This window comes from Typopeltis vanoorti, chromosome 22 (genome assembly GCF_054136105.1).
Source record: "Typopeltis vanoorti isolate ZY-2024b chromosome 22, IOZ_Tvanoo_1.0, whole genome shotgun sequence".
Taxonomy (NCBI): Eukaryota; Metazoa; Arthropoda; class Arachnida; order Uropygi; family Thelyphonidae; genus Typopeltis; species Typopeltis vanoorti.
The window spans coordinates 34,731,510-34,744,068 of NC_143570.1; the positions used below are offsets into that span (position 1 = coordinate 34,731,510).

The following is a 12,559-nucleotide window of genomic DNA, read 5'->3' on the forward strand; positions in this document are numbered from 1 at the left end:
GTCATCAGTTTTGCTGCATTATTTTCACCTAATAGGCACTCTCTTTTGAAGCATTTAATGCTCTCTGTCTCTCCAGTTTCAATTTTCTTCCACATATCCTTCAACTTTCTCAACAAATACATTTCACACAAACTGCACTGCACAAAATCTCACAAATTCACCTGACAATGTGGTCTTTGCTGCCATTGCTTTACCATGCATTGGGCCATACTGAATATTGTATTTAATAAAAAAAAATAATACAAGGTTTACTTTCAAACTAAATAGTTTATTCAATGATACACTTGTTTAAAACAAAAACTACAATAAGTTAACCTAATATTTTCAACTAAAATATGAACGTTACTTATCCTTCAGGAATGAATAAATCCACTCTACACACACACTACAGTTAATGATTTTCATAATGAATGATGAATTTTCAACAAGATGATGAATATTTCTCCTTATAATTTGTTAATTTATCTAATTTTAAATGTTTCTTCTGCTTCCTGTCATGTTATTTTCATTTTCATATACTACAATTTAAATTTATTTATTATTATTAACACCAGACTTCCATGTCAGAAGACTTGTTCCAGGAGTAAAGCTATCTAAACAGGGAGAAAGGGTATATTAACTACTGCAATAATAACTACTGCAATACTCAGTTGTAATACAGCACTAAATTAACAAAACATTTTAGTTAGACAATTTCCTCATCTTTAATAAAGAGGGATCTGTTAAAGCAACCTATACATTTGAATTCTTCATTGTTAATCTTGTCTTATTAACTTGTCTGGTATTTCAAATTGTATCATAATTTTTTATATAAATTATCTGTAATGCTGTCATATGCTTGCTGGAAATTAACAAAATTCTGTTGAATGTTTATATGAAACTCAAAAATTCTCTAATTGTTTAACAGTGTGTGTGTGTATGAAAAATAGGTCAGAGAGCTTATGAGAATACAACACCCTCAGCATGGGAATTGCTTTGCACTTGTACTATTTAAGACACAAGCTCTACCCAGGAGCCTGTATATTTGTTATACAGGCTCCTGGGTAGAGGAGCCTGTATAACAAATTTATTAATTTGTTATACAGGCTTTTGAGGTTTCTCTGGCCTGACAGCTGTTTCAAACTCTTGGTTCTCATCAGACACCAGGCAGAAACTTTGAAGACAAAAACCCTCTGTTTAATACCATAGCAATCTTTTAAGTAGTTCAAGTCTGATGCAACCCCAGTTCCAAGGGTTGTGTTCTCATAGTATTGTCATGGTTTCTGAGTGGCCTATGATAAGAATCAATTGTCTGAAATTATTGTCATGCAGTAAACCTAAAAGAAACACAAATAACAAGGCTCACAAGACGAGCTCGTGTCTTTTAAGTAATGCAAGCCCAAGGCAACTCTGATTCCAAGAGTTCATATTCTCATAAGCTCTCTGGTCTATTTTTCAAAACTTTCTAAGTTTCTCTACATTTGACTATGAAATAAAAATGGATTTGTAATGAATTAATTCTATTAATTCATTACAAATCCTTCTTTTCGTTAATATCTGGAAATATGTTTCTTATCTGTTTTTGTTAATAAGTTTCCTTCAATATTTCTCCATATGCCTATCACAATTTATATCCTCTTTTTACTTGCTTTATGTCTATGCCTGTCTAAGCTCTCTTTAATATTTTGTTCTATTGTGCATATCATTTCATTAGTGGCTAGTTTTTTTCTTGAGAGATTTTATCTGATCTCATCTCAGTTCTTTATATTTTCCTTCTTTAATATTAGTCAGTCTTGCAGTAAATTCTTTGCATGTTTATTGGCTCAGGATGTAGGAGGAGGATAAAATAATGCCATTGCATAATGGTGGTGGTAGCATCAAACTATAGACCAGTTTGTATTTCTTCCATAGTTAAGATTTTAGAGACAATTAGTGAGAGAACTTATACAAAATTGTGCAGATGAGAGTATTATTATCTGTGAAGGTTAGCATAGATTTATTAAAGTACACTCTTGTTTTAGTTATTTGCTTGCATTTTATAATAAACAAGAGCAGTTAATGAGGAAAAGGCACACACACTGCCATTTTTATTTATTTTGCAAAGGCTTATTGACAGAACATCATATTATAATTTAATATTTTTAAGTTGCATCACATGGGTTAGCTCTCAGGGGGACCCTGTAACCCCTAGAAAGCATGTCCCCTGAGTGGCAGATAGGGGAGTCCACCATGTGTGTGTGTGTGTGTGTATGCAGGAAGTGGCACTCCCATGGACCCCTAGCTGGATCTATCCTCCTCCTCTTCTACTTTGAGGAAGATCCAGTTATTTTAATCTTTCCTATAAGGCCTTATCAGCCAACTCTTCTTATTTTATGACCCTTATGCTATTAGAGTTCGAGGGCCATGGGGTCTTTTCATTTCTGGCCTTACAACTATGCCCTCTCTATAAATCTTACTATAATTCTTCTATAATCTACTCTTTCCCCTTTCAATATACCCTATTCCTCCTATTGGTTTAAATTCGGAAGAAGGCTTGTTCAGAAGCCTTAAGGTAGCAGCCTTACCACTGAACTATTCCATCGTCAGGCTAGTCCCCTGACATGGAGAACATAATTCTACTTGTAAGCTGACAGAAAAAGATAATCAGATTGAATCTATGGAAAATGACCCTGGAATGGAAAAGGTAAAACAAAAATGGAAACAACAAAATATAATACACATAGCAAACTGGAATGTAAGAGGAATAGCATATAAAGAAATAGAATTAGACCAACTATTAAATGAAAGAAATTTTAAAATAGCAGTAATCACTGAAACAAAAATGAAATTAAAAGGAACTATGAGAACCGAAAATTTTAATGTGATGTACAGTGGAGTCGACAGAGACCAAAGAGCACAAGCAGGAGTCATGATTTGGATTCATAACGCCTTTCAAAACAGTTAAAACATTATAAATTATGGAATGAAAGAATAATAGAAGCTAGAATAAAAATAGATAGAGGCTATTTAACAATAATTGGTTTATATGCCCCAGAAGAAGGAAGAGAACAGGATAATATTGATTTTTATAATCAGCTACAAAACATATATAATAAAATAAATAAAAATGATTATGTAATTTTAGCAGGAGACTTAAATGCAAGAATTGGAAACAAAAATTAATAATAATATGGGAATACATGGAGAACATACTCTAAACAGGAATGGCAAAAAATTGATTGACTTTGTAGTTTATAATAACCTAAAAATAATGAATTTTTTTCTATAAACATAAAGACATACATAAATATACTTGGCCAACAAGAGGATGGAAATCAATATTAGATTATTTTATATTAAATGAAAAGACATCAAAATTTTCACTAGATGTTAGAGTTCACAGAGGATATGAAAAAAGCAGTGATCACTTCCTTGTTAAAATAAAATTAAGATTACCACCTAAATGGCTACAAGTAACAAGAACAGAAAGAAAATTTGAAACATTTGTTTATAAAACTAGATTATTGAATGACACAAATGTACAATGGCTATATGAACAAAGAATTAACCAATATCTAGATAAAATAAAACAAAATGAAGAAATAGAATGGCATAATATAAAAACGATACTAAATGCAGCAGCAAATGAAAACTTAGGAAAGACCAAAAAATTCAATAAAAGGAAAAAACTGAAGATCTGGGATGATACAATCAAAGAAATAATCAAAAAGAAAAAAGAAGCCTACCACAAATGGTTAAGCAGTAAAAGATTAGAAGATGAAATAGAATATAAAAGAATAAGAGAATCATGGAACAAATTTTTTCTAATTTAGAACATGATTTATATAAAATAAGACCCTATGTATATAAGATTTTGAAACACTTAAATGCAGATACCAAAGAAAACATAAAATTAAACACCGAATTGAAATTAGAAGAATTTCTAAATTTCTACACAGAATTGTGGACAGATAAATATTTTAAAAAAGACAACTGGCAAACAATTAACGAAAATGAAAAGGAAATAACTAAAGAAGAATTAGAAATCAGCCTGAAAGAAACAAGAAACGGAAAATCACCTGGAGAAGATAAGCTAGGTTCAGAACTATATAAATATGCAGGAACAAGATTCAAAGAAAGACTTATTGTTTTTAAATAAAATTTATTCAACTGGTATCCCCCCAATAGAATGGAAAAAAAAGCAATTGTGGTTCCTATCTTTAAAAAAGGTAATAGAGATGACCCTAAAAACTATAGAGGTATCAGTATACTAAATTCCTGTTACAAAATATATAGCAGAATCTTAAATAACAAACTAATGAAATATTCCGGAAACTTTATTTTAGAAGTACAGAATGGATTTAGAAAAGGACGATCGTGTATAGACCTGGCCTTTTGCCTAAAATTAATAATAGAGAAAAGAAGAGAATACAATTTAGAAACCCATATTGCATTTATTGACTTTGCAAAAGCATTTGACAAAGTTAAAAGAAATATATTATTTAACATATTAAAAGAAAGACAAATACCAAATAATATCCTAAAAGCTATCACAAGTATATATGAAAATAATCAAATACAAATAAGATTAAATCACCAGCTATCATATACGAGAGAGATAAACCAAAGGGTCTGACAGGGATGTCCCTTCTCAGCAACTCTTTTTAATATCTAATTAAATGAAATAATAAAATGGAATAAAAATTTACATCCAGGAATTAAATTTCTCCTACAGTGAACTTAAACACACTCCTTTTTTTTGCCGACGACCAAATAATAATTACGAATTCTGAAGATAACTTACAGGAAGCTATTTTAGATCTAAATGATAGTAAAGATTATTGTATGATAATATCAAAAGAAAAATCAAAAACTATGGCCTTTAAAGGACAAGATCCAGCAAGAACTGAGATAGTGATAGATAACAGGATCTTAGAACAGTTAAATTCATTTAACTACCTAGGATGTATGATCACATATGAAAATGAAAAAGATGTAAACGTAAAAATTGCAAAATATTTAAAAATAACAGGTGTAATTAACTCTATATTTAAACCAAACCCTAGTTCAAAAACAAACCAGGCTAAAAGTATACAATACATTAGCCCTACCGGTCTTAATGTATGGAAGCGAAATCTGGACAATAAAACAAAAAGACAAAGATTAATAACAGCGGAAATGAAGTTTATGAGAAAAACTGCAAAGTATACTCTATTTGATCACAAAAGAACAAAGAAATTATGAAAGAATTAAACCAAGAACCAGTAATAGAAAAAATTAAAAAATATAAACATAAATGGATGAAACACGTTCAAAGAATGCAAACAGAAAGATTACCAAAAAAAGCCTTCAAGTACAAGCCATTAGGAAAAAAGAAAACCAGGACGTCCTCTTGAACGATTCAACGCTGACTTCTAAGGCCGGAAGAGGCCATACTAGGCCGAAAATCCTTGATACGCATGATGATGATCACATGGGTTAGACACATGAGATTAGTGAATTGGATTGGGCTGTCTGAAAGATATCACTAAGTTGTTTATAAGGGAGCAGTGTGTACTCTGTACTGGGACCTTTGCTTTTTAACCTTTGTGTCAATGATATTGTTACTGGATTTCAAGGAGATATTCAGTTAATTGCAGATGATGTTCAATTTGGAAGGCTTTTCAGTCACTGTGGCAACCCTTCAGTGGGTTTTAAATAAGCTGGATATAGATAGTCAATGAATAGGAATGTAATTTTAATGCAATTAAATGCAAGGTCTTGAAATTTGGGATCTACCGATAGGCAGCCACATACTCTGTTGGTGGAACTATACTTGAGGACATGGAGGAGGCAAGTGATTTTGTGGTTGATAATGATAACAATTTGAAGTTTATTTGATGTATTGTGATGGCAGTAGAAGTAATATAGAGGATTTCTGCATTACCTTTACTGGGGGCCTTGGTTCAGTAGAGATAACAATTTGAAGATAGTGATTACATTGTCTTGATCAGACTACATCTGAATTATTGTATTCAGGTCTATCTGATTAAAATTAAGTATAATTTAATTTTGACCAGATCTGAATTGCAGCAAGCTCCTCTACATAACCTTAGGTAAGTAATATAAAATACATATCTTATCTAATAAAGGTTGTATAGTATGCCCGTCAAAAGAAGAAGAATCCATTCCGATTATAGGGTAATCAATCCGTATTGTGGGATGAGTTGTTTATTATTACACGTTGGAAAATTAACTTCTCTTTTATGATCGTTGTAGTTTTTAAAATGGTAACTATTTTGCTTGTATAGCAGTTGGAAAGTTTACGTATAAAGCATGTGATTTCGTGTGTTGTGACCAATTAGTACATCGCCTTATTTCTTTCTTCCCCTTCAACATGAATTGACTCTTCTTGGCAGCCTGCCAACAATGGCTCTCACTTCTGTGGTAAGACCTCTCTGGGAATACTTAATTTCTCTTATGGATGGCTTTATGATGAAAATGTATAGTTGATATAACCATATTTTTACTTACTACAATATCTTTCAAATTTTTCTTGTTTAATCTTTTATCTATGTGTAAGCAAACAGTTTTTCTACTTGCCCACCTCTATGCAATATCTGGCAGTTTCTCTCTATTATTTTTAGTGGGCATGCATGCAGATTGTTTTTCAAGTCTTCCATTGCATATACTTCCTGTCCAACCTTGGAACTTAAATCTCCAATAACCATTTTGATATTATTAGGTGGCAGTGAAGCATTTAGCCTCACTCTTTTAGAAGAAAAAATAAAATATTTCATGGATGTTTATAATCCATGAGTTAAAAAAAAAAGTTCTTACCATTCTTATGCATCATCTTTCATTCATTAGGTTAAAATCTGAAACATTCTCTTTAATGTCTCTGTCTACTGTAAATTCTACTCGAGATTTGTGTATCCCCAATTCTTTACCACTTGAAAAAAATTGCTGAATTTTCCAAAATTTTTGATTTTATTATTATTATCACCAGACTTCCATTGAGGGAAAACACTCATTGTAGGAAGAACCCCAATCTCTCTCTCTCACACACACACACAGACACACAATGTTCTTTAAACCGTGCTTAAAACTTTTTCAGAAAGTTCAGATTCATCACACTCTCAAGCAGTACATTTCATTTACCAGCCACATTTTCATGCAAAGAACAGTCTCCTCGCTCCCTTGCTGTCACTTTCCTTATACAGTTTTTATTAACAACCCCTTACCAACTTATGTCTCAGTCATTTCTCCTCCTTTTCCCCTCTGCAAAAAGCTTTGCAAATAATTTCATTTTTCTTCAAAATATCTTTGTACTCCACATTGGTCTATCTTCTCTTGATCCTTTCCAGTATGTGTATACACACACATACATACATGCATACATACAGTACATATGTATACTGTATATCCTTATCACTATGAAGGTTTATACAATTGAGCCATAACTCTTTTTCTGCATGCCAGTGCAATAACTTCACAACTTGAACAATGTGATCCCTAAACTTCGGTTCCCTATCTCTTGCCACACCAGTCGTCACGTCCCCTCTGCCTCCTTGAAAATTTCTCCAACCAGTGGATACTTTGCATCCCATCTTTCAGGCAAGGATGCAATATAATAATAGGATGCAGTTTCAGCATCTTACACTTAGGAACATTGAAGTGATATTTCCACTCACCCACTTATACAACTATTCAAATCCCCTTCTAAGGCCACACACTCTACTTTATTCTTTCTCATTCTCCCCAGTTTTGCATCTGAAAAAGGTTGCATATCTCTTGGAAAACTCATCCAAACATCAAAATGCAAATTAAACAATAAATGCCTCAAAATAGATCCCTGTGGTACTCGCGTAGTGACTTTATTCTTTTGTGATACTGCATCCCATACAACAACAACTTGCCTCTCTCACGGCATATCTCCTATTCATCTTACTAATCTAGCAAGATAACTTACCATTTGGCCATTTATCAGAATCCTTTGCAAAATCTAAGTATATTGCTGTATACACTATACATCTCCCTTATCCATTGCATTTGTCACCACTTAAGTAAAATGATAAAACATGACTTCCCTTGAACAAACCCATGCTAACCATCACAGAAAATACTACTGTTATCAACTCTCATTTCTGTATCTTAGCTCTCACCAACCTTTCCAGCACCTTAAATATAACTCCAGATATACTGATAAGCCTATAATTTGTGGCCTCAGCCCTATCACCAACTTTGTGAAGTGGAACAATTTTTATCTTCCTTCTACAACCTTGGGATATATGCTATTGCAAGAATCTTGTTAGACATGTACATAGAGGCTGCCATTTATATTGTGGAGCATTTCCTTAAAACACACAGTGATACATCATAATGTATCTTTACATTTGATTTAATTTGATAATGTATCGAATTAAATCAAATGTAAAGAAATTTCTTCTTTCCCAACCCACTATCCATATACAGTACTAACGTACTATAGGCTGATCAACTAGACTTTTGTGTATGGGCTCAGCATAAAAAAAAATCCTCTCCACAGGCATTAAGAAGGCTAGAGTTGCAGTAATATCTAATGCTTCTCATATCCAGCATAAATGGCATCTTTCAGTTATGGAAGCACTTTTGTAGGATTCCAAATAATGTTGTGATTAAGGGAAATAAGGCTGTAGATCCAAGAGCTAGATTACATTGTTTCTTAAGCTTCCACCATCTGCCCTCACACAAATTACAGGTAGATCATATGACAAACTTTTATCGCAGTCATCATAGAATAGAGAGACTGGCAACAAGCTCCATCAAGTGAAGCTTGAAAGTAATTATAGGAGGCTAGTCTTTGCAGGGACTGTAAAGAGGAAGTTATTCTTGCTCAGCTCTGCATAGAGAATAGTCATTGTTCATGGTCTATCTTCCTGTTAATTTAACCATCATTCATATTTAAATCAACTGCCCTTGTTTCATCAATGAGTGCAGTTGCTGTTTTACTCATATTCATAATCTGTTTGAGCCCTTTGCACCAAGGCAGATTTTATCAGATTGAGCAAGTTTTTTTTTTTTTAAATACAGAACATCAATATTTATTACTCTGTAGATTGTATACATAATTTTTATATTATATTTATAATTTATTAAAATATTAATTTATTTTAATATGGTTGGTAATATCTTTTTTTTATGGACTTCTTGACACTTGCTTTTATACAACTTTTTATCACTTTTTGTTTCTATATCTGTTATATGCATTCCTTTATTTATTATCAGTTATAAGCCTCGCACCCACTCTGGGTCACAGCCCCGTTCAGGGGGCTTGAACTCTCTCTCTCCAAAGTTTTTTGCAACTTTCCCTCATGGTACTTGTTGGTGTAGATGATGATGGTAGTTGCAGTTCGTTGATTGAGTTGGAGACAGAGAGCTGTAGAGTAGGTACCCTTCCTCGATAAGTCTTTGGACTCCCTGCAGGTATCATGTAATAATAATTATTTATTATCAAGTAATTATTGCCTTGCATACTTCTGTGATCTGTATTGGCATAATATGACCTTAGCTATCCTTGTACTACTCGACTCTTAACCAAACTTGTCTCCGGTTGACACACACTAAATCCATTTAAATGCTATCCATTTGATACAAATCCATCCATCCTCTTCACACATAGTCATACACACTATTTCTGATTCTTGCCAGCTCTCTCAGTTTATCATTGTCATACTTTGGTAACATATTGACAGCCTTTCCTTCCATGCTGTTATATTTTATTCTTAATAAATTCCTCAATATCCATCACCACATTTTCTTTTTATCCAACTGAATCATTTGTTCCCACAACCACCACTAGTTCTGCTCAGTTACTTTTCATATCCAAAATATGTCATCTTGTTCATCCTCTCTCCTGTAAAACAGACTTGTGGACCCTCTCATTCACCATACCTTTCATAATAAAATCTCCATAGGTTCCTACTTGAGTCATTAATCACCTCTTTCTCACTACTTTCCTTCATTCTATCCTTCTGCACTCATTCTATCCACGAAATATCTGATCTTGCCGTATGCATGTTGTTCATCTCATTTCTCATCCTGATCAACTCTTTCTTCAAATCTTGCATCATGGCAATCACACTTTCATTCCCATTGTCTCATTCCCTTTTCTTCTGTCATTCATACTTTCTTTAATTATCATAATTCACTTTTGTTCTGTTATTTGTGCTATCTTCTGCTCTGGCATTCATGCTCATTGTTGATCCATCATTTCTACTGTCTATTGCCCGTATAGTTATGCTCATTTTTCATACAGTCAGTTTCTTCCACATTTACTGATAACTTACAGTCCAATCAAATATGCACTTTCTGCAGACCCATACCTTCTTTCTTCCCCTGTTCAGTCTCTCAATAAACATTCCTCTACGTTCTTCACTGACTTTTCCAGTCCATCTTGTGATTTTAATTTATATTGACTCTGTGATATGAAAGGTTTAAGTGCTACTGTCTAATATAATGTTCTTGTATTAATTATTCCAAAATCATAATTCACTAGCTATCTCTTTCATACATACCCATTTGGTTTGTCCAGTTTGAAGCTATTTTATCCTTCCTAGTTTTTTTAACAAATAGTACTTTTCCAAGAATGAGTTATAAATTAAAGATGCCAAGAATTTATTTTCTTGGTTTCATCCTTTACCCAATTTTAAGCAAGCAAAGTTTACACGACTGGGATACTTGTGTATAGAGACTAATGACTTCACATCAGTTGTCTTAGTATCCCATAATGCAATGCACATATCCTTACAGATACTAAGGCAATTGATGTGAAGTTATTAGCATTTATACATGAGTAGTCCAGTTGTGAAGTGACTTCACAGGCAAACTTTGTTTGCTTACGCTTGGCTAAAGGATGAAACCAAGAATATAATTTCTTGGCAACTTTATATTATAACCAAGTGAAAAAACTTTCAACATGAATGAATTGTCAGTCCATTGCCCAGCTTCAGTCTATAGGACCAAATTTCTTTATTTGTCTCCCAAGAAATTGGATAGCCCAACTATGCCCCAGGCATTATATCCACATGGTCCTCAGCTCCTTATTCAGTATATTCAGAGCAGTCCTAATGGAACAAGTTCCAAGTTAGACATTCCCTCCATTTGCCACTTGGAGGAATGTCCATTATAAGTTTGATCCCTCTCAAGAAAATCAAGGTCATCCCTGGAAATTGAGTTATGGCATGGTTGAGAATCAGGTTCTTCTCATGGCATGTGGTGTGTTTTTTTTTGTGGAGGGAGATGCACTACTAGTGGTCATGAGAGTGCATATTTGAGTATTTTCAAAGAAGGACATGATAGATATTTAGTCATAGTGACCTGAAAGAGGTCCTCTCTTGATCGCACGATGATTCCCTGGATGATCTTGCATAGTAATAATTATATAATTATATATATATATATATATATATGTTACCGTAATAATAATTATATATATATATATATAAATATATATATATGATGATGATTTGTTGTATTAACTCGGAATGAGTTATAAATTAAAGATGCCAAGAATTTATATTCTTGGTTTCATCCTTTACCCAAGTGTAAGCAAGCAAAGTTTACATGACTGGGCTACTTGTATATAGAGGCTAATAACTTCACATCAGTTGTCTTAGTATCCCACAATGCAATGCACATATCCTTACAGATACTAAGGCAATTGATGTGAAGTCATTAGCATTTATACATAATTTATAGTTTTATAGTGACTCAATGTTTCTTTATAGTGTTTTTTATTGGCTTTCTATGTTCTCTCACGCCTGAAGAAGTCGGCCACTCCGATGAAACATGTTGCATATTTAATAAATTTAATTGTTTGTTCTAATTCTCGGATCTCAGTCAGTATATAAAAGTATGAATATATATATATATATATATATATATATATAATCCCCCCCCTCCTAAATCCACTTAATTGATTATTTTTTTTGAAAATTGGTTTCAATTATTAATATTTATTTATTTATTTATTATTATTATTGTTATTATTATTATTATTTTTATTATTTTTTTTTTTAGGGAAAGACACTTTTAAAAGGTTTAGATCATAATGAACTTAAGAGCTTTTCATTTTGTGTACTGGAACTGCATATTTTATTCACTGATGATTCAAATAGTTACAAGGATAAATTTTGTATTTTTACTCATGAAGGTGTGCTATCTGGAAAAGAGGTAATGGATTTTATTAATTTAAATTTTAGTTTAAAATTCTTTCAAATAAGAACATTTGGCATGCACTTTGTAACACTTTTTTAATAACACTTTATGAAGATAACCTATTTTGGAAGCAGAAGTTCTGTTTTAATTGGTGCTTTTGCAGAATTTGGAACTAACTATTAGATTTTTTGTTTGTACCTTGTCTTGCACATCTGATAACTTGACTTGGATAGGTCCATTTCATTCAAATTTGTTATGATTTCTATTAAAATTTGTCAGAACATTTTAATTTTGGTTTAAAATCATACCATATTTACTAGTAAAATTTGGCCAGAATAATTTTTAGAATATATTTAGAATAAATATTTATTAGATTGATTCACCCAGGTAGTTATGGAATGTAATTTTTTCAAAGATAGAAAAA

At 32.4% G+C, this 12,559-nt stretch overlaps 1 protein-coding gene across 7 annotated transcripts in view; it reads left to right on the forward strand.

Moving 5' to 3' along the window:
* Positions 1-12,559, forward strand: part of LOC150094297 (protein mono-ADP-ribosyltransferase PARP4-like) — an 879,331-nt gene that overhangs the window by 74,011 nt on the left and 792,761 nt on the right. For all 7 annotated transcript variants that reach the window (XM_090411811.1, XM_090411815.1, XM_090411816.1 and 4 more), the window contains exon 5: positions 11,998-12,150. In XM_090411811.1, coding sequence (XP_090267937.1) covers positions 11,998-12,150 — 153 coding nt within the window. The remainder of the gene's footprint in view (positions 1-11,997; positions 12,151-12,559) is intronic.